The sequence below is a fragment of the Bombus flavifrons genome, chromosome 3, assembly GCF_040668555.2.
Source record: "Bombus flavifrons isolate JBK064 chromosome 3, iyBomFlav1_principal, whole genome shotgun sequence".
Lineage (NCBI taxonomy): Eukaryota > Metazoa > Arthropoda > Insecta > Hymenoptera > Apidae > Bombus > Bombus flavifrons.
In genome coordinates, this window is record NC_138444.1 from 18,620,823 (window position 1) to 18,646,656 (window position 25,834).

At 41.1% G+C, this 25,834-nt stretch overlaps 1 protein-coding gene across 3 annotated transcripts in view; it reads right to left on the reverse strand.

Annotated features, from left to right (window-relative positions):
- Nucleotides 1–25,834, reverse strand: part of LOC138178199 (pseudouridylate synthase RPUSD2) — a 178,061-nt gene that overhangs the window by 138,772 nt on the left and 13,455 nt on the right. Inside the window, exon 1 of one of the 3 annotated variants that reach the window (XM_069109779.1) lies at nt 2,339–3,064. The exons of the other annotated variants lie outside the window; for them this stretch is intronic. Within the exon in view, the coding sequence (XP_068965880.1) occupies nt 2,339–2,488 (150 nt within the window). The 5' untranslated portion in view covers nt 2,489–3,064. Of the gene's footprint in view, nt 1–2,338; nt 3,065–25,834 lie in introns of those variants that run through there. 3 annotated transcript variants of the gene reach the window in all.

Below are 25,834 nucleotides of genomic sequence, written 5' to 3' on the forward strand. Positions count from 1 at the left end.
AGTACCGGTGCATAATACTTAGCACGATTATCGAGAATCAACGAAAGGCTGTATCGTACGTAACTACGTATACGCGTATGTATTACGTTTATGTATTACGTTACCTTGAATTTTGTTATTTTAGAAAATTTTTTGATAAAAAGTTTTATCGGTATACACAGGCTGAAAGTAGATCGTTGATAGTTTAAACAAAGTCTCGACATTTTTATTTCTTCGAAGATTCTTTATTTTTATTGGAAGTTCCAAATATTTGACTGTAAAAGCCAGTGGCTATATACAATGTAAGAGAAAAGTATCTATTTTAAAATTTATTCGGATTTTTGAAGATTAAAATAGCAAAGACAAAAATTAGGCTTCGATATAAACGATCCACTTTGTGTCTGCAAAAAAATATTTGGTTATTTCCTCGAAAACTTATGAAAGAAGATACGAATCAATTATTTCGAAACATACGAACACTCTAACTCGCAGAACTCGCGGTAAACAAGGCAAAAAAAAAATCTCTACAATTTCCATAATTATATAAAAAAAAGACAACAGGTAACGTAGACCAAGTTCTAGCTAAAAAAAAAACGGCTGTCTAGTTTTTCAAATCGTTGGAATCGTTAAAAATGCAAAAAGTTATACACGTACGCGGCTAACGCGAAACAAAGTTCATATTCGCCAAGTGATAAACTCAAAGTTAATAGAAAAATGCGTCTTTCCTCTCGATTAGGAGAATGATTCCGAATTTTTTATCGACAATATTTGTAAGCAATGCGAGACAGCGTCGTATGACCGCGTAAATGCACAAAAAAGCGAGAGAAGAATCTTCGTAATTGACGGAGACTAATTCTCACCGTGAAACTTTTCCCGGACGACGATAATTAACGCCAACGAAGTTTCAGCTTCAAAAACAGGTCTGCAGCTTCTCGGATCGGTGCATTCGTTAAAAAATGCATTTATCCCCGCGACGAAGCAGAATCGTTTTCGCGATCGGTAAAATATGCATCAGCGGCGGGCAAGTTCCTTCAATTGCGACGACGAATAAGATACAATGGTCGGGGATCGACGATAATTAACGTTCGGATTTAAATGGTTTTAAAATGAAACCTTCTTCGCAAGGACGTTCACCTCGAAGAGGCGTTTAGAAACGAAATTCTCCGAATTTGTTAGGTAAAGAGAAGCACCGATTATATAACTCGATAAAATGATACGCGAAAGAAGCGCGCGAGCGCATTCAACGTTGCGTTAACTTAGTTAACGAGCCGATGCTCGTTTACACAACGTCTCGGTGTCAAAATCGCGGCTGGATTATAATTAATAGCAACGAAATGGGCACAATAAGCGAGGCACCGTGAAATAACCGACGAACGCAGATTTTTTAATTAGAGCAAACAGAGCTGGTGATTCGCGCGACACAATGCCAATGTTTCATTCGGATAAACATTGCATCGGAGCAAGATCTTTTTCTACGACGGAACCGCCTCGTGCCGTGGACAATAAGCAAATATAAAGCTAATAAGATGCTAACGTTAGGTATTCGCGGTGGTGTTCTTTCGCGTGGTCATTTGTAACGAAAGCGCGTGCTATCTGGGCTACCTGAGCCGAAGTAATCGCATTATTCTACCTGATATCGTTATTCCCGTTTAAACTAATGTATATACACCGTTATCAACGCGTTAATATCTCTCGCGTCCAGCCGTCAGCCTTTTCCGAGAATTGTTTTCGCGTTATACCCTTAGGGGGTCATTCCGACCGAGACCAATAACATTATCCTCCTAATCTGGCCATCAACAAACGCTCGTGACAAAGGAAGGCTTCGCCGAAAGCGGGTGTCGCGTATTATATGACAAGCCTACTCGTTCACGCGATCATAATAAACAAAGCTAGGACAGAATTTTGTTTATGGAATATGTATAGAAAATTCATACGATGGTTCATTGATTCACATTCTATCGTCTGTGACTTTTCGTTTAACTAATATCTTATATTACGAGATACAAATTCCATCGGTAGAAATTTAACTAATTGGTAATTAACGTTTCGGTAGATAAGAAGTCTGTGACAATCGTCTTCTTCGATGTTTATTAAGATAAGGCGGATAAAACATTTAATCGTTTAAATTTGTTTTTGAGAAACGACACGCACAAAAATTACTCCATTACGCGATAAGAAATGAAATACCACTGTACCCTTAAATAGAAATATATGAAAATCCACGAAACAAGATATCGTAATTCGTAATTCGCTCGTGTAATCGGAACAATGAATACGTCGATTCGCCGACGGAAATTCACCGGATCGATATAGCAAAAGTTGAAACACAGAGACAAGTACAACGAAGATTCTATCCTACCTTTCGCGGTTCAGGGGCGTAGATGCCTGGCAACGGGGCGAGCAGGTGCAATCCAGGATTCGGGATGCCAGAAGCGGGGTGTCCAGGCGGGATCGGCAGTGGCACCAGCTTCAGGCCCCAGGGTAGGTACCAGGGCGCCGTGTGGTGCATGATCGCGGCACAATCGTCAACGATTCCACTGTATGGCGAGAACAACGCGCCAGAATACGTTTGCGGAACAGAAATAAAGATTTACCACAGGATCACGGGGCGTACTCTACGGCTAACGCGTTTCTTTCTTTGCGTTTTACGATTTACGATTTATAGGCCGAACAGCCTCAAGGAAACGTGTGACGAAACGATCGAGGCAAGCAACAGGATCACCTTGGCATCTTCCAACACGATTACTCGGGGATGGCCGATTTTTCGCGCGATTCTATCCTCGATCCCCTATTTCAGGATTTAATTGCTTGATCACACGCGTGACGACCTATCGTTAGGGTGCACTGACGTCATCGTAGAACGACAAATTTCGTTCCGAGAAATTCTCTCTGTTCGATCCTTCTTTTTATTTTCTTGTATTTTTGTATTCGGTCAATGGTCGGTTGGTCAGTGGTTTCGTTTATTTTGTCCCTCGTCGGGTTCGATCGTCGATCACGATGAAACGGAGTAATAGACGATGTTTGGATAATACGTACGCACCGAACGTTCACTCGGTGAGCGCGCGGCAACGACTGATCACCGATCGAGCGTCGACGCTCGAGCACATGGCCGCATCGACCCCCACCACCTCGTTCGAGCTGCTTCTAGGCCGCCAGACGCTCGCACCACACCCCCTGCCCACCCCATTTTCCACCGATACCCGCACGACCGTTTCGTACCTTTGACTTTTCCATCCTTCCCTCCCTCTATTTTCCCTTTTCCACCCCATTGTCTGTCGTCTTTCGACTCTTACGCACCCTTAGTCCTCTGGCCGAGCCACCGTTATTCGTGTACTCTCGTCGTTTAGACGCTGCTTTGCGAATATTATGCCGCTTCTTGCTACTAACGGTGACACTAATAAAAAATACATCGAGCTCGCTTTTATAAAAGTGTAAATAAGATTTGTCGATATCGTCGACTTGACTCGTGTAAAACGAGGTATGTCTATCTTTGTCAGTTTCACGATAAAAAACACAGTTATCTCGGATAATTATTACCAACGTTACGCTAGTTAGAGATTACAACAAATTACTGGTGATAATAAGTTTCCTTACATAAGAGTAAAATGTTTGGTTGAAAAAAAAGAGAAGAATACAATTCTACAAGTAAATTTTGTAAACGATTTATATTTATACTCCGTGATATCATCGAAAACCTATAGTCCGTAAAGCGTATATTAAAAAGATATAATCCGTTTCTAATTTCTATCTGCAAATTTAGGGAAGATCCCACGATTTCAAGCACCGGGTCTGGAATTATTTCGGCATTAAAATAAAGCCCACGATCGGGAATAGTCGCCACCGATTAAATTACACGGCAATTTCATCGACTCGTTGGAAAGTTGGCAGAGATTTGACCGGAATTATTTACATTCTCATTAAATATAATTACCGACCGACACAGGTGCTACCTAAAATTGGACATACACCTGGGAATATAACTGTATCTAACTTCAGCAGACGGAGCATACTCGTAGACTATCAAACGAGATCCCATATTGCCCCGATTCTCCCTTAACGAATCACATATTTATAAACGGTGGCCTTCCCCGAGACCGCCGAATTTCCGCAAACAAGCTCGGTTAAAACGCCATCAATGAAAAAGCGCGATTACCTCGAAATATTCATGCGACGTACGTACAGTAACTCCGCTCCACTGCTGGTCAGTGACGAACGTTAAAGTATTCTCGTCGTTACAACGCAGATAAGATACGCGTACAGCAATTTCCGCTGAATTATTGCATTTTAAGCGATATCGAAGGATAATTGCGAAAGAGACGCACATATCCCGGAGGAGAAAAGAACGCGTTGTGAAGATAATGATAGGAGAATGACGGGACGATGGTCCGTAACATGCTTAATTCCTTGTTTTGAATATCGTATTAAAGTTCCTCTTAAAACATCAAAATCACTTTTTTGCTTATTAAAGAGCGACATTGAGATAGAAAGTTCCCAGGTTATAAAAATAAGAGAGAGTTCTCGATGAGCGAATGAATAAAAATATGTCGTGAATCTGTCGCTGAGGCTATTTTATTATTAAACACACTTTCGTATTACTTAATATTTCATAAGTGAAAACTTGTAAACCATCGTTCCCACGCTACGAAGCTACAGAGGTATAGAAAAATTTGCAGAAAATACAATGTTCAAGTCGACGAAAAAAGAGTAGAAATATTCAAAGTTCTCTATTCTCTATCGGAAACTTCCCTTGCAAACTTCGCGAAAGCAACAAGCAAGAAACATAACCTGAAATATAACTGTTGCAGTTCGTAAAGTTTTGGATAAACGCAGATAAATTTCGATCGCGTTGCGTTAATGCCGCGTTACTTGCTTTGCTTTTAAATAGGGCGCTGTCGAAACGAGTCGTTCGACGTTATTAAAACCAAGAGAAATGACAGGCGTCGGTAAACAGCAGGTGCACCCGGTGCCGTACGTTAAGGCAAATATTGATGAACAAACGTGCATTCGCTCAGAGACGAACGGCTCGAATATTAATATTAATGCGACCGTCATTACACTTGCTGATCACGGACCCATTGCTCTCGCGGAGGTGACCAGTTGGGTATATTTCACGGCGCATTCCCTGTCAAATTTGAGAATCTATGTCAAACTTGGAATAAATTCCGCTACCATGGACTCCAGACGTCGATCCACGATCATTCTCAAACGTGGCAAGTCTGATTTAACAACAAACCCATAGATTTCCAAATCCTCTTTAATTAAAACGTCCTATCTAACATTTTTTAATTTTAATAATCTCTTAAGAAAATCACCTCTTAGAACAGAAATTAGAGGAAAGAAGTAAATAACGTATCGTCTGGCCTACGTATTTTCCGCCTATACTGAAAAAATAGCACCGAGCGTTTGTCGTACGTCCACCTATAACAATGATCGCTATCAATCGTTGCCCGTTCGAACCAAACGAAAAGGCGCAATCGACAAACTGCAAATCACGCTTTCGTGGAACCGCGAACGAGAAAAATCAGAATCAGGGCGGCAATGACAAATACAGGCTGCGAGGAACACGGTGACACAACGAGTCTCCGTTTTGCAAGTGGAACGAGGGAAAGACCAAACACGCGCGAACATGACGTTCTTGAACAAAGAATAAACGTCAGTCCGACGAACGAATCGATTTTCATCGGCCATTTGCTTCGACCCGGCTGAAACCAGGTAACGATAACTACAGAGGTGTAGCGCGTTTGTTACGAGCGATAAATTTGTTTATGTGCGATTAATTCCTTCCCTTATAATTTCTTTAGAAGAACTTAACCTGTTAACCGAGTTTCTTCTTAATCGAAAGTTCTTACAAGCACGGAATTAAACGTTAATAAAGACAAATCAATTTTAGCTGAATTGATTTTAGCTTTTGCAAATGTATTACAGATACGATATAATTCGTTTCTAATGGAAAGCGAACAACGCGTAATAAAGTATGGAGAATCTTAAAAAAAGGAAAATCTTCAGATGAAATAGTTATTTAGAATTGTTTAAAATTACCAAATTTGAGTAAAAGATTGACATTAAAAGTATAAAGCGACAGATATCACCGATACGTAATTGTTCATAAAAATTTGTACTCCATGTATATGTCACACACTGTGTTCAAAGTTATTCGAAAGTTCTTCGTTTCGTGGAAAAATTAGATTCTCAGCGTCTCTTTCGGCTGATAGGATTTCTTCGGCTGCCCCCTGAAATGGAGGGCTTCCTCTCGACTCTCTGCTTTGTACGCGATATGTATCGCGTTCATGGGGATTGATCGTCGCACAGGGGTTGCTCGTTTTTCATTCGATTCTTTCTTATCCACGTTTGCTTTTAGCGGCTGTAAGTCACTCGATCTTGAATATATATGTATATATACATAGAAAATCCTGTGCATAAATTGCAATATTAGACTGAATATTTGACACTACTTCCTCTTTCGAAGTCCTCGATTTTAGTAAATAAAAGAACAAATTTCGAACAAGTCCGCGGATTGTGCAATGAGATTCACCGCGACATGTTTCACGGAAGCTAACGAGCACGTTGCGTTAATCATGTAAAGAAATTTTCGAATCAATGAACCGAGTAACGCAGTAGCGATCAGATAAACGTATATCTCTCTCGATATCGCTATAAAATACGAACACGTTAATATTCCTTGTATCGGATTATTTTAAACGAGCACGCTTTTTTTTAACGAAGAACTGATTAATAAGGATGACCGAATCGCTCGAAATTACAAAAGAATACGCGACTGAAACCTGTAGCTCGAGAATAAAAGCAGTTTTTCTTTCTGTTTGAAGTCCCGCGAAGGTCGCGCTTTGACTGCTTTGACACATCGGTGAAAGGATTTTCAAAATTGCAACTGGACGCTTGGTCTACGCTGACAACCGATTATTATCTTACTCTACTATCGTAAGGTACAGGTACTCGATCGTATAACGTCATATTTTTGCATCGACGAGCTTATGTAACTCCAAGCTGGTTAAAACTAGTCAATTTCAAAGTTCTGTGATATGTCTCTTAGGATTCTAGGATATTCCAGGAATTTGATCGTGCTCGCGAAGATCGTATTCGTTCAAGAACTTCCTGGAATCATCAATGTCACTGTCTTTACTTTTTATGCTCCTTCCTTTTTCATATTACGACGGTTCTTGCTTCATTCTCAGAAGTCTTTTTACGCTATTTTTTTCTAATCAAATCTTTTTCACGCTTTGTTGCACTTTGCATTAGCTCTTTTCATCACTGAAACGCTTTTTCTGCTATATCATTGAGCTAGAATTTCCAAGAAATGAATAATCCAATTGATACCCTTATCTTGCGAGTTGAAAACTGTATTAACTCTGTCATATCAATGAAATCATTTTCTAAAAATGAAAATTACCGTGTAATAACCACCGTATACTATTACGTGTCCACGACGTGAAGTACCTGCTTCTCTCATGTCACAAGCAATCATCTGCTAAATTAACCCGCAACGCTGTACATGCCAAAATAAAAATTTGAAGACTCAAGCGTAATAGCATCACGCAACCGCAGAGGACACGGAAATTAAAGTTACGCTCGTACAAAACTAATTCGAAGAAGCAAAAGATGCAGGAGAACACGCTAGTCGATACGAAGTGGAGCGGTGCCGGTTTATTATCCAAGAAGCAAAGGGTATGCAGAGAGGCACGCACGCTATCAACGCACGAGATTTCCAGTCATTGACACGAGGCCTCGTCACGCGAGTTTTTGCGTAACGCGCCACGTAACGCGGCATAACGTCGCTCGATACGGAACAACGCGCGCGCGAACCTTGAATTTCCTCGATCGGATCGTTCATGCATAACTAAACTGCGGATGTTTATGCTAATTTAGATTTATATTGATACAATTAAAAATACAGTTCTATCTTTTAATTCTTTAAGGACTATATATTAATTTATCATGTCACAGATACTGCAATTTGTTTAAATTTCATATAATCCTGGAATCTAAACGAAAGAGATAGAAACGAAGAACATATCGAGACGATCTCTGAAATTTCCTTTTTATAGCCACTAAAGAAAATGAAAACTAAATGTTGCGTTAATACAACTTTCGTATTTAATGTCTAAATATTTGATCTAAATATGTAACGAGTACATATAATGAACTATAACATTATAATGAACTATGCTGTAGAATCAAAAGCAAAGAAAATAATTATGTTAGGCAAGTTCGGCAACAGTACGGGATAAAGATAGCGTATAGTATATCTTGACCTACGTTACCAAGCCCAATTTCTTGGCTAATAAGCGGAAATGAATCAAGTATAACGAAATATGAAATGTATATATAACTAAATCGACTTTTTCAATGAATAGCTAGTTTCATTATTTCAGATTTATAAAAATTGGCAAGAAAATTTTGGAATTTTTAGAATGAAACTATTGCGATTTTGTCGTGGTACCAAAGAATGTCGAAGAAGAATAAGAAGAATATTGATTCTCGTCTAATCGTATATTCGTCTTATATATTTATAATCTTTTTAATTTGGATCGTAACCGTTGTGATTTCTGTTGTTAACGATTTGAGATTAAAAAGATAAAGGTATAAAGCATGACCGTTCGTTTACACGCGTGGACAAGGAACGATGAACTCGGGGTGAAACACATACAGCCACCACGTATCTCGTTGCCGACAAAGAGCTATGCCTCTGGCTATTTGCTCGCGCGATATTTGTACACTCGTTCGTGGAAGATTCGCGCCGAACGCTGTTCTTTGCGAGTTCCTCCGCGTGCAACGAGACACGCGGTAGCGGATAACTCGAAATTAATGGCTCGATTCCGCCCACTAGAATTGTCCCGGTAATAAATGTGCGCTGCGTTGTATCTTTATTGGTAGCACCCCTGTACTTATTGGACGATGTTTGGAACTGCAAGACCATTGCATATTCTTTACTGGGTTACGATTCGCGACTTTTCATGTTCCTTGATGAAAGACCTCGATAAAATTAAAACGAAAAATCATAAAATCGAAGTGAGAAATCACGCGTAGTAGAGATCACGAATCCAAAATTGTTCCCCCGTCGATAGTATAGGTGACACGACGATAAATCTGTTTTCAACGGAAGAGGACAGAAAGAAAAAGAAACGTTCTAAGCGAACGACGCTTTACACGATTTATTCTGCACGCTCGCGATCCTGCACATCGCGAGACTTTTACTTTCGTTGAATAACGAGGTATAATTAAAATGTCTCGTCGGAGAATGCTCTTCCCACTTTCTAACCGGCCACCGGTGAACGATACGCTCCGAAACAATTCGTCGATTTTCTGCCACCCATGCGTCCACCTCCGCCACCAAGCGCTCGAGCAGATTTCGCGTAAAACCTGGCAAAATCCTCCCGTTGCACGATACAACGTGCAACCTACGCGGTGGCTAAAAATACCTGACGAAGAAGCGATCCAAAGTAACGGAGAGATTGAAGCAATGGGAAGAGAAGTAGAGGAGATTAACCCCTTAAAGAGAAAGATTTTTGCACGTCGTTGTTTAGGTAACAAGAGCGATATTTTGTAACATAAGTAAACGAAATATTAGGTCATTGAAAGATCGGTACCTTTGAATATACGTGACATTTTTGAAAATTCAACAAAAATACAACTGAAAAACATTCCCTAAAAAATCGATTTGAAATTGAAAGTTTAAAAAGCTAAAAATCAATAACAAAATACGTATCTGTCCGACGATTCCGAGTAGCGAACTAAGGGTAACTAGATCGGAAATAACGATACAACGACAGTAACAAACAACTGATCAAAAAAGACGATCGAAGGGATCAGCTAGCTCTCTGGTTGATTGTTTGAAAGGGAGCCGATTCTGCGAAACCACCTGTCGGCGATTTGTCATTCGGCGTACATAGTTGAACGGATAATTTATCGCGACTACTAAGAGAGTGGTAGGTATAATTGGTGCTATAATCTGTAATCGTGGAACCGTCCCAGGATGAATACGCGACCGGGAATCTTTCTCGCGGCACACGCAAAGTCGACGATAATGCGGCAGGCAACGTTTCACTTCGTGCCATTTCGACTGACTTACGTAAGATTAAAGATTACGTCTCTCTCTCTTTCTCTCTGGGTCGTTCTTTTTTTTATCCTTTTACAGTCCTCGTAAACATGATCGATCAGTCTTTATCATAGAGGATCTACGCGCAGTGATAAATAATTGGAGAATCGTGCTATCGTGTGATATTTGGTACGTCGAACGATGGTGATCGTCGAATATGAGTCATAATGTAAATGATAAAAACGTTTCGCCTTTAGCCCAACGTCGATACATAAAAAGTGGATTGTGCACCGACGCCCGCACCCAAGAATAATTTTCACCGTGCCTCGGTTGCGCAACGCAAAGTTTCGTGATCCATTATCGACTGCATTCGCTGGTCATCCTTCGGTTTCTCACGAACTCTCAACTTTCCTATCGATATACCGAACGGTGCTCGAAACTTTTTGAGCATCACTCCCATCAAACTAAAAACATTCCGATATATAACCAGGAGGCAGAAGTGTTATTTCAAAAACCGATAAATTGTCCGATTGTACATGACGTATAGCGTACGTTAAATTCACTTTATGAGCATTACGTAAGCGAAATTTCGCGTACGCTTTCCTTACATCGTAAAGTCCCGAGAAGGAAAGTTGCGAAAGCGAAGGTTGAGATCTCGAGGCTTCGCGGCCTCCTGTTTGGCAGTGGCTCCGAAGAAGCTCGGTGTGGTGCAAAAGGAACGCATGAATGAGCAGATCTTACAATGTAGTCCAACGGTCCATTCATATGGTTCGTAATTGGCATAAGTTATTACGCGCAAACACTCGCTCAGTTGGATTTAGATTCAAAACTAATTATACTAAAACGATAATTAATCCTATCATTGGCAAAGAGACTGACAAATCTTGCACTGTAGCCTCTGACGTAGATCTCTTTCATCGAAGCGTATCGCGAGAATTCAATTACCAGTGGTAACGCTCTAAAATTATCTACGATATAGTTAATGACGCGGCAAACGTGATATGCAAATGACGGATGCGAGTTCATTAGAGGGAGAGGGGGGATTCTTCGCGTTCGAACACCACCTAATTGCAATGCGAAATTAAAGAGAATCAACGAGCCCTAACGAGCTGGGACGAACTTTCACCCTTAAGCCTCTTCTATGCATACGAAAGCGTGGTTCGAATATACCAGCTCTATTTTGACGTTCTTCGAGAACGATAGTGCGAGAATATGCTATACGATGAACGAACGAGTGATTTTAATCACGAATGATGGAAAATTAAGCGAATATCAGAACCGGAGTATTCGTTACGACCAAAGAGCGAAGATCCGTCGTATCCCCGCAGAACTGAACATTTCGGTGACTCTAAATCTGTTCCACGGCGGTGATTCTCGCATGGCTGTGTAGATACATGAAAAATGACCGTTATTGTATCAAAATAGATAGTACAATTTAGCATCGCAACGTGCAAGGAGCGTTAGATAGGACATTTTAACAAAGAGGCAGAGCATAAAGGTAACCAATTGCTGCGCGGAAACCTTGGTTCTGGCGAAAATCTATTTTTCATCGAATGGTGTTCGAATGGTAATGGAAAATTGATACGGTCGAAAATGAATAATGAAACGGCGTTTGATGGGTTTAATGTATTTGGAAAGTAATCCTGACACGTCGGCTGCCACGTTTCTCGATGAACGATGACCGTGCCGCACCGAAAGACACGAAGCCGAGTGTGTTTCATTCCGATCTCGGGATCGGCTGGATGAAGAGAAACCGCGTATAATATTCGCATGGCGGAAAGATGGGCATGGCAATTAGGATAAAATGCCAAAAACGTTGAAAGACGTCACGTTCGTCGTCAGATACCTCGTTGAATTATATTGGTGACGTTTTCTTGCCTCCCGTGAAACGTCAAAATACCTGATTAGACAAAGTCGATTATAAATCAGCCAGCCGATCGTTTATATCTTTCCCGCGGGTGTAATTCTGCTAAATATATAATTGCAGCCGAGCCGAGATTTTCGTGGAAGTACGCAAGACCAGGTTCTAATTGCAGGGAGAAGAGAACGACTGCTCGAGTGTCTCGGGACGAATCGGAGGAAATTGCTTGTTAACTCAGTTTATTCGAGTATTAGTCCCCTTCTGTTTCCTCGTTTCTCTTCTTTCTGTCGTTTCTCTCAGCTATCGTTATGAAATTATGTGTCTGTGCTTTTACTTTCCTTCCTTTCGTATCTAATAATAATACGTACAGTCAGTGACAAGTCTACTTATATGTTCATCCCTTGAATTTTGTCCGTAAGTATTTTTATCGTCTTACAGATATATATTATTATATACATTTTTATATCGTATACCGTATACATATGCAGTCCGTCGATAAAGTCTTCGTACGCTTTATTTTTAATAAAGGGAAAGTCCACGATTTTACCACAAGGTAAATATGGAATTTTTTAACCGACTGCACGCAAAATTGATTAAAATACATCGATGAAACTATCGATCATTTATTAAAATACCAATGCAGTTTCACTCGACTATCGAAAAAACTTCACCGATGTATGATAAATACGTATGTATACATATTCCAAATAACGAGGAAACAAATAGAATGTAAAACAGAGAGATGGAACACTCAACGAATGTACGATCGTATCGAAATACGCTAGATACGTACATACATATACGAAATATTTCTACGATTTGAGAAACTTAAAGGACGATCGCTCGAGCGTTCCGCGATTGAGAAAATTTCCGAAGATGAAAGAGAGAAAGAAACAGAGATGGGGTAACTCATCTCTTTGATGTGTCACCGCACCGCGCGCCGTTTCGTTTTCCCGGAGGCTTTGCTTACACGACACGGTGCTTGTTCGACGTCGTGTATCTCCACCGAGTTTTCACGTAAAAATAACGCGACTGCAACCAGATGCTGTCTATATCATGACCTACCTTCATTCGAACTTCTACTCTGTTCTCCCTTTCGTCGAGGCGTTTCGCGTTTCTACGATCGTCGACCGTAGAAATTATGCGCCTGCCAGACAGTTCTACCCATTTATTTTTTAAAGTCCCTCTAGCATCGTGACTATTCCTTTTACAATAAATTCTACAATATAAGACCGATAATGTCGTCAGATTTTTAAGGCAACTTTCGATACTTATCGATCATATCGTTTGTACATCTGACAGAATTTCCAAATATCTTTCGTGCTCCTTTAAACGCAATATTTCTGTGCCTCTTGATTATTTAGATCGAATCGAACGAACCAAAATCAAATTCAAGGTCCAATGTCGCTGACATCGATCGTTCGCGTTTTTAATTAAAAATCCACTACTACCAAAGAGACCGCACCGACTTCGCATATAATAATAACGTTTCGCGTCCATCCCCGTCAGCCTGAAAATTGAATAGACAAAAAATGGGGGGCAAAGGGTGAAAGAGGCGGAAAGCTGTCTACTGTAAAAATAACAACGCGTCGTTAAAGCAGATGCAACAATGTGCATATACGGAACAAGCCACGACCTACTCTAAATCGACCATATAGCAAGATAAATATTATCGAACGATGTCTCGTTTCGGCTGCAACAATATTATCCCATTTATTTCGACCCACCCTCTGCTTGTTTCGATTTCAAATACACAGTCTCGCTGAGAAGAATTCATTGTCCTCCTCTTCGTGTCTCGCTTATAATTTTGTATTGCCATCGTTACTGTACTTTTATAATAGCGAACGCTATTTAAAACAATTTTTCAGTAAACTAAAGATATATATACAAATAGCGTGGGAAGACTTAGCGACGATGGCGATGAATTTACCTATCTAGAATTTGCGTATCTCCAGCTATAATAAAAAATGTTAAATTACGATTTTAATATTTCCTGTCATAAAAATATTACGGGGATTTGGGGAATTACCTGTAGAAGTTATATTTCACGTCATTTTTCAATAGCATAAGAGAGCTTAGCGGTTATGGTCAGGAATGTTAAAAATACACAGATATAGAATTTTACGCTTTGAAATTTCAAAATGCAAAGGAAGATTAGGAAATACAATTTTTATATTTTATCTTGCAGAAACATTACCGAGACATTGTTCGTAGAGAAGTAATATAATCCGATATAATTCGACATGGTTGAAAAAATTTTGTTGGAACTTGCAGGATTCCTGGACATCGAAAGAGGATTTTTAATAATTTCACAAAATTTTCGGACGATGTTGACATAGATGACATAGATGCCATAGAGATGATTCCACTAAAAAATTTCTTCCAAAATGAAAGAAAAAAGAAAAAGAAAGAAAATAAAACGGTCAAATTTCCACTTAAAACGAATGCTAAATTTAACAAGAATAAAATCAATTTTCCCGGTCTCGTAAGAGGCGATCTAAAATTTCAAAGGGGAAAAATGAGAGAACGCGACCGAATTTCCTCACAGAACTCATAAACACATCACACGTGATCAAACGCATCATCGCTCGAATGCGGAAGACCATTCGCAGCCGTAACAACGACTTGGAAGAGAGCGTGTGCAGACAGACTGCGGTTGGAAATTCAATGTTCTGCATTGCAGTAAAGGGACACACTACCGACACCGAGAATGCCTTACAACGCACAAGCTTAGTCCCCCTTTAGCTTGCCACAACGTATTTCAGTCCGCGTGCAACCGTCCACCATTTTTCATCGTTCGTAGTCGCGCCAGTTAGATTTCGTGAAAGCCCGCAACGGCGCATAATGATAGCCTTCTGGTGACAACGACGAATTTCCAAGTAAAAAATCGGATTTCTTACGCCATTCGAACCTCTCCGATAGAAGAAAGCTATTACGTACGTCCTTCGTAACTTTTTGATCCCGATGAAAAATAAAAGCAAAGCGAGAGAACGAAGATCGATAAAAATAACTGAAACGAATTTCATTCATTGGAGTCTCTGTCCTCTATTTATTGTGTTGAAAAGCTGCAAAACATCTATATATTAAGTATAATTACATACACGTTTAAGAGATTTACGTGAAAAGTGACACGACTTAACAGAATTGATCCAACAGTTGCGCGTTACGATAGCAAGCTACCGTGTATCTTAGACAGCGTACGCGCTAATGACTGATTAATATTCCTGCATCTAGCTGACGATTTAAACTTAGATCTCTACTGTGATCCAAAATTGACAGAGAAATATTCACAAATATCGAATTGACGGTACCAAGAAGTGATTTTTCTGCGAGAATTTATCCCTTAATACTGTATATCATACTTCAACCCTTAATAATCACAAGAGTACGATAGATCTAGCGACACAACCGCAAGCAATTTTCTAAATTTCAATCAGGCTGTAGTCTGATACCCGACGGCTGGCGGAGACGCCATCGAGACCTTTTTCCAGCCCACCCAACCGAGAGCTCCTATTATCAGGCACGCACTCGAACTTCTATCTCGCTCCCCTCTCTTTCTCTCTGTTCGTCTCGCCACCAAGCTCTCGCTACTCTCTACTATTCGAGGTATCGAGCCGCGATCATTGACCGTGCCGAGTTATCCACCGCACCGGAATCCGCTTAGCCCGCTTTTCTCGCTTCTCTCCTATCCGGCGCGCACACGCTCTCTCAACACACACTCTTCACCGCAGCGTTTTGTTTTCTCTCGCTCTGCTCCTATCTCTATCCCCTATTTTCGTGGCTGCCGCCTGGTTCTGTGTGTTCCATTCGGCAAAAGCAAGCGGCGCGGAGCATTGCAATTGGCAAGGGAGACAAATGTGGCGGGGCAGAAATTGGCCGTGGCATGTTAGGAGCTGGACAGCCAGGCCAAGCAGACAGAGGGAGGATGGTTCGGATCGTGAGCCGAGTATGTCCGTGCCAGCCCCGAGTTATTCGCATAACCGTCTCCTCCAACCTCCGACGAGCCATCAGCCCGTTTCTTCCGAGGTTTCTCCTTTCGCGCGATCACGACCACGCGTGCAAAAACCCTCTTTCGATCCGCCTCACGAAATGAATAGGCGGAGGATTGGTCATATTCGCGAAATCAGGACGAGGAATTACTCGGTCAGGATTAAGGATATTTCGTCGATCCTGCGGCATGCTACCAGCTTTCATAGAAACTATACGATATATTCGCAACAGTATGTAGACCAATTACGGGAAGTTTCAACGTTCTATCTCAGAGACACGTTAAATTGTGCAGGTGTAATGTAAGAGAACTAGGGGAAAGGAGGGTAGGGAAGGAGAAGAAAGAGAAAGTTCGTTCCATCAAAAGTAATGCAGTCGTCGGTAGATTAATTTTCTTGTCTTAGTGAACCTATACTTTACTTAATCACATTAGTAGAAGCAACATCAGGAAATGTAACGTATAAAAGAAATAGTCGAGTCAAAACGATCCACTCTACCGTTAGAGGCTAAACGATTAAGTAAAAACCTATTAAGAGATATATCTGTTGTCAAGAAATCATAAAACGAAGGTGGATGGAGAAATTACGGATAGAATTTATAATTTTCCTTAATTACCGCTTATTTTATGAATTACCTACATAGAAACCACCCATATGGATAAAGAGTCAAGTTTCTACATTTAGAAGACGAATATTGACTTTCGACTGTTTCGGGCAGGAATTCGCTTCTAATTGAATCCACCGGATGACAGTTTGAATTTATTTTAGCAACGAGAACAGCATGTAATGTTTGGTGAGGAAACACGTATCAGTCGCTTCGGCCGAATTTCAAACTTCTGAATCAACAGTCAAATTCACTTCTTCGCCTCGGCTTTTCCATCAGACTCGGAGTTTCCTCCAGAAACCTGATGACAGTACTTGATGATATTCGCTACGGTAACGCGATTTACTGCGCGAACGTCGAAAAGCCTGAGCAGCAAAAAATAAAAAAATATGCAGCACGTCTGTGTTAAAGTACAAGATAAATGAGAGGAAGGTAAAGAATACACGAAGCTGTCGCCAGGAACTCGAACTTGTTAGAAATTTTTATTAGGCAGCTAGATATTCGTCCCTTTTCCAAGTTCTGGAATAAATACCGTTGTAATTGTTTAGAACTTCACCTGATATTTATGAACGAGGTGTACCTTTGATTTAAAAATCCCTCATAATTTCCGATTTATGCTCTGAAAGCTCTAAGTTTGTAACGTATCGTTTAACCGCTAACAATGATGGAAAATGACTTGGAAAAGCTGACGCGGATGCCTGTGTTCATAGATGTAGTTAGATCAGTCGGTGTCACCGCTAAACGTTTTATTTTACGACCCCGCTATATCGTTTCCAGTGACCATACCTGTCGTAAATGGTTCGCAAACGATTTCCTGCGTTCGAATCTAACGAGACCTTCGAGTAGATTCAATGAACTTTCTGTGTTTTACTATAGGTATACATAGTCTGGTACAATCGCGCTGTTTCTACTAGTTGTGAAAAAAATTGCCGAAAACGAACCAACGAATCAAGAAATTTATGAAACAGAGAATCGATCGGTTTGCCCTCTGAAGAATTCGCTTTATGGAATCAGCACATTGCGGCGACACAGAGCTGTCGTAACGCAATGCCGGTATGAAAACATTTTCGAGGATGAAAAGGCTATGAATAATAGGATGATGTCATTCACAACGGCCCTTAGAAACACGTCGTCGCTAACAAACTCATCCACAGTTCCACATCTGCATCACCAAAATATCCTCGAAGCCTGTTCGCTGTCACTATGACATTGTCTTCGAACGAACCGATATCCGTCGCGGTGATAAACGTGAAACTACGATGGAAACGATGGAGCAGCGCTGACTCGTCATACAGAATTTACCGGCATGAAAAATGAACGTAGCAAAGCGAAAATGGTATTCACCGATGGTTACCAACATACCGGAAACTAGGACGACCTCGGTAATTCAATACGCATCCGCCGTGTTGCTGGAACTCGACTCCGGGAACTTTCTTACCCCGTAACCGACGATACACCAGGGATTTCAGTGGTAAATCGCGCCGACAACGCTTGGATCCTGGTTCAATCGGATCGACATCAAGATGCGACACTTTGCGGGATTATGAAAAGCGTCGCAAATGTCGAAACGCTGTTCCAACGGAGTTCTTTCGCCTTCCTGGCGTCCCGATGGACGTTCAGTTTGATAAACTAGTCGATTAGTTTCCGGAAGCACCAAAAGTTTGAAAACTTTAAAAGAACGTTTGAAATACAATAGAATCTGCATTATCAGAACAACGATTAACGAATCGAACGAGAACGGAGAGCTTTATCGCGTCGTTCGCTTCTATAATCCATTGAACGTCGGGAGAACCAACCTATGGGAATACCAACGAAGTACAAACTCGTACAATATCGACGAAATCGATATAGGAACATCAAATAGGAGGAGATCAGTAAGGTTTCCAAACGGAAGCGTAATTTTAATCAACGGGGTGGGCGATATTCAAGTTTCGTACTCGTGATATCTCAACAAGCGTTACGTCACCGCATTGATTAACAGAATCGCCAAACACTTGCGTAACTAACCATAAGCAAATCTCGATCGAAAATTTGAAACTTCCACAAACTTCGTCCAAACTGTCCCGTCCCTTATACGCGTTTTTCTTCTCTCGTATACAAATTCGCCAATACCGAGTCGGAAACTAATCCGTTTAATTGCACGTAATTAGCGGCAGTTCCCATTAAACGGAGAAACACATTGGATCCAGTCGCGATACAGATTCTCGAACGCGAACAAAATAGAGAGGGCTGGGTCGGACCTACGATGGTGGGAGGAAGAAGACAGTGGGCAGACGTTATATTTAGCGCGAGCACGTGGCCGGGCATATCTCTCTGCAGCGAAGAAAAGCTTATGGCCGTGTATGTGTGGGTACCTGTTGCCCCTGGGGACGCCCAGGCGCCTCCGCCTCCTTCACCTTCCGCCACCTCCGCCGCCGCCTCCCCCGAAATCAGCAGAAATCCAAGCCGCGGGACGTGGACCCTCGAGCGACTGTGCTTTGGCCCATCGCCAAATCTCGTGCCCGGTTTTCACGGGAAGCTTGGCCGAGGCGAGAGAGCACCGCCACTCTTTTTCTATCTTTCCCCCCCCCGTTCTTTCCTTCTTTCTCTACTTGCTCGTTACCAGCCGTGCCAGGTGTACATGCGCTAGTTTACCCCCAGGGAGCCGCGTTTCCCGAGATGAAAGCGTTGGATAAAAGTGTCGCGAATGGAAGTGAACGCGGTTTGGCTGAAGCGAATCGGAGAGGATGATCGATCTCTCATATCTCGGGGAGATGTTGTACTAAGATCTGGATTAACTCTTTGCAGTTTTTAGTCGAGTTGAATCTCATACTGTATCTTGTTACATTTCTTTCTTCTGTTATCACGTGTTATTCAAGTTAGAAAATCAACGAAAATGTACTTAGGTATCGTGCTTTCGACCTGTATTTTTCCTGTATATTCTAGATATTAATACAGCGGAAATAAATCACGCACGAGCTTTCGAATGCTTACTAAAAAATTAAAAACGAATCGACGCGTAAGCTTCGAAAGATTATACGTACGGAACAAAATCGTGAGACGTAGTTCCATGGACGATTAAGATGTTAGTAAGCATGTTTGCATAATGATATTTCAAAGAGAAAAATAGCACGATCGAGGAAGGTTAACGTCACGGATGATGGATTCGAGACCTAAAGTGACGATAAAAGGTGATGGGATAAGGGTGATTCTTGGTAGATCATGATCGAGGGTCTGTCGTGTAATATCAAAGATCGAACGCCGTGGGCGTTTAATCGTTGTAGGATCGCGATTCGGTAAAATGTTACTTAGCACGCTTTAAGGGGACCGTTGTACGCTACGGTGTACGCTGGTTCGGTCACGTTCCAAGGCATCGAGTGACATTTAGATGTTACCGAGACCAAAAGTGATAGAATCACCGGCATAAATAGGTTCTCACAATCGGTATTATTCGAGTCTATCGAAACGAATCATAAAAAACCTTTACGCAAGTAATTTTAACCTTCGAATGCTAGCAACCAAATTCGAATTCGATTCGATGTAAAAGCATCGTATGTTAAATTACACTGGATCTTCGGTACGATTACTCAAGTCGAAAGAGAAAGCCAGGCATTTTTCCTTCGATTTCCTAATAGAAAGAAGTCAATACGTAAACCGAGCGTTTGAAATAGCGTGGCAAAAAACTCACAACAAAAATAAGAACAAACGAGAATTGGAGCAATAGAGGGAGAAAGCAACACAAATGGCACGATGCACGAGCGATGCCAATGATCGATGGCTTGGGAAGTTTCTGGTTCAAGGCCAACCTGGTCCTGCCGCTATCGAGAATAAAAAAAGGAAAAAGAGAACGCAGGTGACCGCGACTGAGAGTTGCACAAGTATGTGATGCAAAGATCATTACGCCGGAGTGATGTTACGTTGCGCGCGTCTCGGGATGACCACCAGCTGATTAATTAAGTGAAAGTAATCTCGATGTTACGCGAGCAAAAGGAAAACGAACGAACCGAGCCAACCAACGTGAGCGGTTAAGAGTATCCGATAACAACGTTCAGGCTTTTACATTGATCGGAATGACTTGGATCTTACGGCATTCGTGACATTAAAAGATTCACTTGCACGGAGACGATTACTCACCGATGATTCGATGAACGAGACAGTTGGAAGTTTCAAAGTATAAAAATTAATTAAAAGGAATCTGAAAAATTTGAACAATTGGAAATAGGAAAGGAATTTGAAAGTTTGGAGATATAAAAATGTCGGTATTTGTAAAAACGAAAATGGGATATCCGAGTATTTAAGAATTTAAACATTCAGAAATTGGAAAATATGCATATTTGAAAGTTCGTTGATGGGAAATTTATATATTTAAATATTTCATAGAGTTTGAGTATTTGAAAATTCGGAAATTTAAAAATTAAAAGATTTAAGGTCATAACATTGCTTCAAAGTTTTGACCTAATAACATTTTGTGGATGCCCGAGAGCGAAATAAATGTAATACAATCGCAAATTCTAGTGGGATTTTCATCCTCCTTCGGTAACTATATCGTTATCGATAATCGTCACAGAAATGGCCAGCTGGTGAACTAGATAGGATTATCATATGTCAGTTTCGTGTCTGAATTACCGGGTCGTGGAACGTTCACTTGCAAGCGACTACTCTTACCGGTTTACGAGTGCACAGTTTCTACGACCAGATAGAGAAACCACGTGTATATAGCTCGCAAGGGGCCTTAAACGACCTATCGTTCGCTCAAACGCCACTACGATGCGCTTGATGCTCGCAGCAACAGGAATTCGTTCGTCCTTCAGCTACCCGGTGAATTATTTCGATCTGCAGAATGAAACTCATCGAACTCTCCGACAATTTTATACATCTCCCGACGAACATCGAACAAACGCTTTTATTTCCATACAACTCCGTATGCAAACATCTTATTTATTATATTTTCTATTCGTGTCTTTTTTTTACCAATTTATTGTTTTGTTGGAAAAGGTCGCGGCTTTCTTTATTTACGGATTTCTATCAAATAATGAAACGTTCGAACAAATACTGCCCTTGGGTGGATACAAAAGAGAATTAAGGGGATACATAAAAAATTCGTTATCTCGTCGAATCTCACAACATCGAAGTAACAAAAGAAAAATAAGTAATCCACCGCATAAGTAATAATAAGTAATTCTTCGCATTCAGCTCCCTATTTTCCTTTTCTCGTGCGATTCGTTCAACTTCTCCCCTTGAATGACAATTTTGTTTCAAAATTTCAAAACTTTCAAGCATGTGAGAGAAACTATTGTTTGCTCGCGTATTAAACGTTTACGCAACAATAACAACGGATATGACTGGAAGCGGAGAATGAGGCAAGGAAAAAAATCTCGTTCGAAAACCGTTCGATGAAAAGGCATAGATTGCTACCCGACCATGGTTAAGAAGCCCGCAAACGCGTTTCGCCGTCTCTGAAATTTGCTCCCCGTGAAAAGGCAACGAGCCACGAGTTACGCGACAAAAGCAGAACAACAATCAACGAACGAAATAATGACGTTGACTAACACGAAACAATCTATGTATACGAAGGAGAAGAGCACAATATGTGGCAATTATTTTTGTCGCCGTTCGGGGCTTCGTATCAAGACATCGGGGCAGAATTAATCGCAGCCAGCAGCGAAATGATTCTGCTCTGCGGGCGACGATGTTTTAATAGCAAGCATGGCAGACACCTTTTATCTTTTGAGAAATCACACGGATTACAACGACGAATTCTCGAGGGATGTAAGGATGAACAATGAGATATCTCATTTGCTTAATCGTAGAATGCAAAACAAACCGAGGCTAGACGTTCACGATATATTGCGATACGATCTATCGATGCCGATTGTCAAGTTTAAAGAGAACGCAACATCGAAATTTATTTCGTAATTTGCAACGGTACATTTCTGTTTCTAGGTTTTCAAATTACCTGAATGGAATTGTTAGAGTCGCATGCATCGTTATCGAGACCGTTTATGGCAAATTACAATATCTTTCGATATCTATTCGATTGTCAAGTTCGATGAAAATATCGGAAAACATCCAAGTTCACTCTACAACTTATAACGGCGGACTTTTCTTTCTAATGTTTGAAATGGAGCAAATCAAATCGGCAGAATCTCATCAAGGTTGAGAGCTTGAAATAGTCGACACAAATGGAAGAGTTTCGAATTAACGTGCACGAATCGCGAGTTAGTCGAAAAGTAGTCGAAAGTTGACGACAGACGCAGGCCGCTTTCCAAACAATTAGAAAAAGTTAAGCAGCACGCGAACTGTTTAGTTTAGCTCGGATAATAATCCTTACGTGTACCAGAAGAGCCAACTAATTTATAGCGTACCTCGACCAGTTTTCTCGACGCGACGTGCTACAAATTCGGCCCCGTTGCCACGTATTTAACGACTTACGAGCGAACTTTGGTCTTCCCTTGAAAACTCCGCTCCTCGAGATTCTTCCAATTCGCCAAGAAGGAAAGTTGCGGAAAAAGAGATGGTATATCATCCTGACTTTAGAATGAAATCAAAGATTTTTACAAATCTTTTTTATTCGCCGTACAACGGGACAATTATTACCGCGTCACGCATTAAATCTTAACAATTTTCATTGTCAACTTTATAACTCCAGTTAGTATGTGAAATAATTCCTGTGAATATGGAGAAACTTATCACTCGATTAAATAAATAACTTAAATTCGTCGAATTCTAACTGTACAAGGACCGAAATGTTTGATTACACCGATAGAACAACTTTGGTAAGAGAAAAACATTTTTTCAAAATTTCCCAACAATCCCATTAAAAACAAACAGGTCTTTAAGGCCTTTTCTGAACTGGAACACCTGTCCAATGAAACAGAAACAAAGCGGTAGGAACGGCAGTAGACAAACGAGTAGAATTTTTCCCGGTTTTCCTCCCGACTGACCATTTTTTTTTTCTCCCTTCCTCGCTCCTATTTCGACGTTAGAGCTGGTCAGCCTTGCCCGAGGTGCGTCAGAGGTGAAAGTGGCCCGAGCAAGTCGCGGTCCAGCGATTTCTGTGGATTTTTTTATTCCCCTTTGCGGCCTGGTCAGCGTGAGATACGAGAACCAACTACCGCGAAAACCAGATCAAAAGTTTCTTTTTTACCTCTCCGCCCTCGTATTCGTTTGCATAATGCAACCGTGTACGTTTCACGGTGGACACGTTCCTACGATTTTTTCCAACGAATCGTCTGCATTTTCGGCCTTAATTTATTACGCACTCGTAATTTGAAAAGTTAACCGCAGGAACAAAGGGTATCGGAATCGAAAATAAGAGGAAGTAATCCTAACTTCGTTAAACGAGACTCGATATTTGGTCGCAGCTCGGTGAAACACGCGATGGAACGCGACACGAAATTCCCTCCGTTCGAACCGCGAAACTTTCGATCGACTTCCGTTCTGTCGGAAACCGCGTTACGATATTTTACATCTGCGTGTCTCCTATCTTTCTCAGATTAAGCGCAAAATTCCCATTGAATTAAGGCTCCATTTATACTTAACTCTAAAACGCGAACGTTATTCGATATTCATCAAAATAAGATAAACGTTTGTAGAATTTCCAAGCTTTGACCTAATTTTTATTTTTATGGCACGACTATTTGATTAATAGAGCATAAAACTTGCACCAAAGATATCACATTGGCAGATACGTAAAAACATAAATAATAATCCAGAAATTAACTCCGATCTTACACCCTCCACGTATACACGCGCGCGCACGCGCCTCGAGTTACACCAAATTAAATTACATCGAAAAATCTACGCAAACGCGGGAACAACATCGATACCATAGATCAGAACTCGCATTACGTACGACAGATTATAAATGTCGCGTGTGCACTGATTTTCAATTTCCAGACTCGTTTCGAAATCCCGATAGAGAGGTCTGGACATATTTTATCAGCACTTTTGCACGAGTCTCCCCCTGTTGCCGAGAAAATCAGCGTTGCGAGCCGAAACGCCGAGTTAACAGCCGATCGTTCACCGGACATTATCGCGAAGGGAAATCGCGACAGGGACGAGCATTCTGCGTGCACCAGCCGATAAGACCGGATTTATTGTGTCGACGAGCGACTCGACGAACGATTCTCGGCGTCGAAACAACGCGTTTAATACCGAGCGATACGTGGCCAGCGTGAATGCGACGATAATTAACAGGCATCTCTGGACGCTTTATTCGTCGACGACGAACGTGGAACACATACGAGACTGTACGCCGCCATTGTACCCGTCGACGTAATTAAAACTCGGACGACGTCGAATGGAAACGTTCGAGTGCCTCTAAATACGGTAATTCCATCGCTAAATGCGGACTTCTTTCGGTCGGTACTCGTGAAACCAACGGAGAAAACATAATGGCACAGTCGACGGGAAGATGAAAGGTTTCGAGTCGAATCGACACGAAACTCGATGACTAGTATCGTGAAATAGGATAGCGACGACGACTCCTGGGTTAAAAGAGTTTGTTACCGGTGGTTGTTCGTGTTGTCGAAGTTCGATCTATGCTAATAACACTTGCACGGCGAAAGCTGACGTCGCAGAGGGTAAAAGGTGAAACTGGTGGAAGCTTCGGATTCCCAACGTGTGGTTCTGAGAAATTTTAAATCTGGGCATTCTTGAATTATTGATAAGACAGCCGTGATATCTGAACTGGTAAAGTTGGAATCTTGAATATCGATTTAAAAAGTTTTAATACTGGCGAGTTAAATAAATACGTTCTTATAGAAATAATACAACGAAATATATTACGTAAATAAGATAAAACGTAGCATTCTATTTTATAAATTTAATTTATATAGTAATATAATATTTAATTTATATAAAACTGTACCGAATGCTCATGATACACAAAAATATATAAAGTAATGAAATTGAAGTATTCGTTACAATATCAACTGTGTGTGTATAGGATCGAAATATGAATTTGCATAAACATCTTCATTCTAGTAATAGCATACGCCAACACGTAATCCAATTCCGTGAAGGAAATGAAAGTTCTCTTTGATAGGGAATTTACATTCTTCAACAACGTCTCGAAGATTTTAAAGCGATCAAAGGCGACTATTTGATAAACCGATGGAGCCGTGACTCTCGATACCTTACAGCTTTTGGATGGCTACGTATAAATCGGGCCGAATCCGGTTCTCAGTCGGAAGTGTTTCGCGTCCCCTGGCGAACGGAGCTTCGAGGGTCTCGTAAACTTGCAAAACCCATGCATGCACCGCTCGCCGTCTCCTAGTAGCGTAGAATGCTCGTCGTACAGAAATAGTTGGCCGAAACAAAGCGAACAAGAGGAATCATCGTGTGGCTTGCGTGTTCTTTGACGCTGTGTC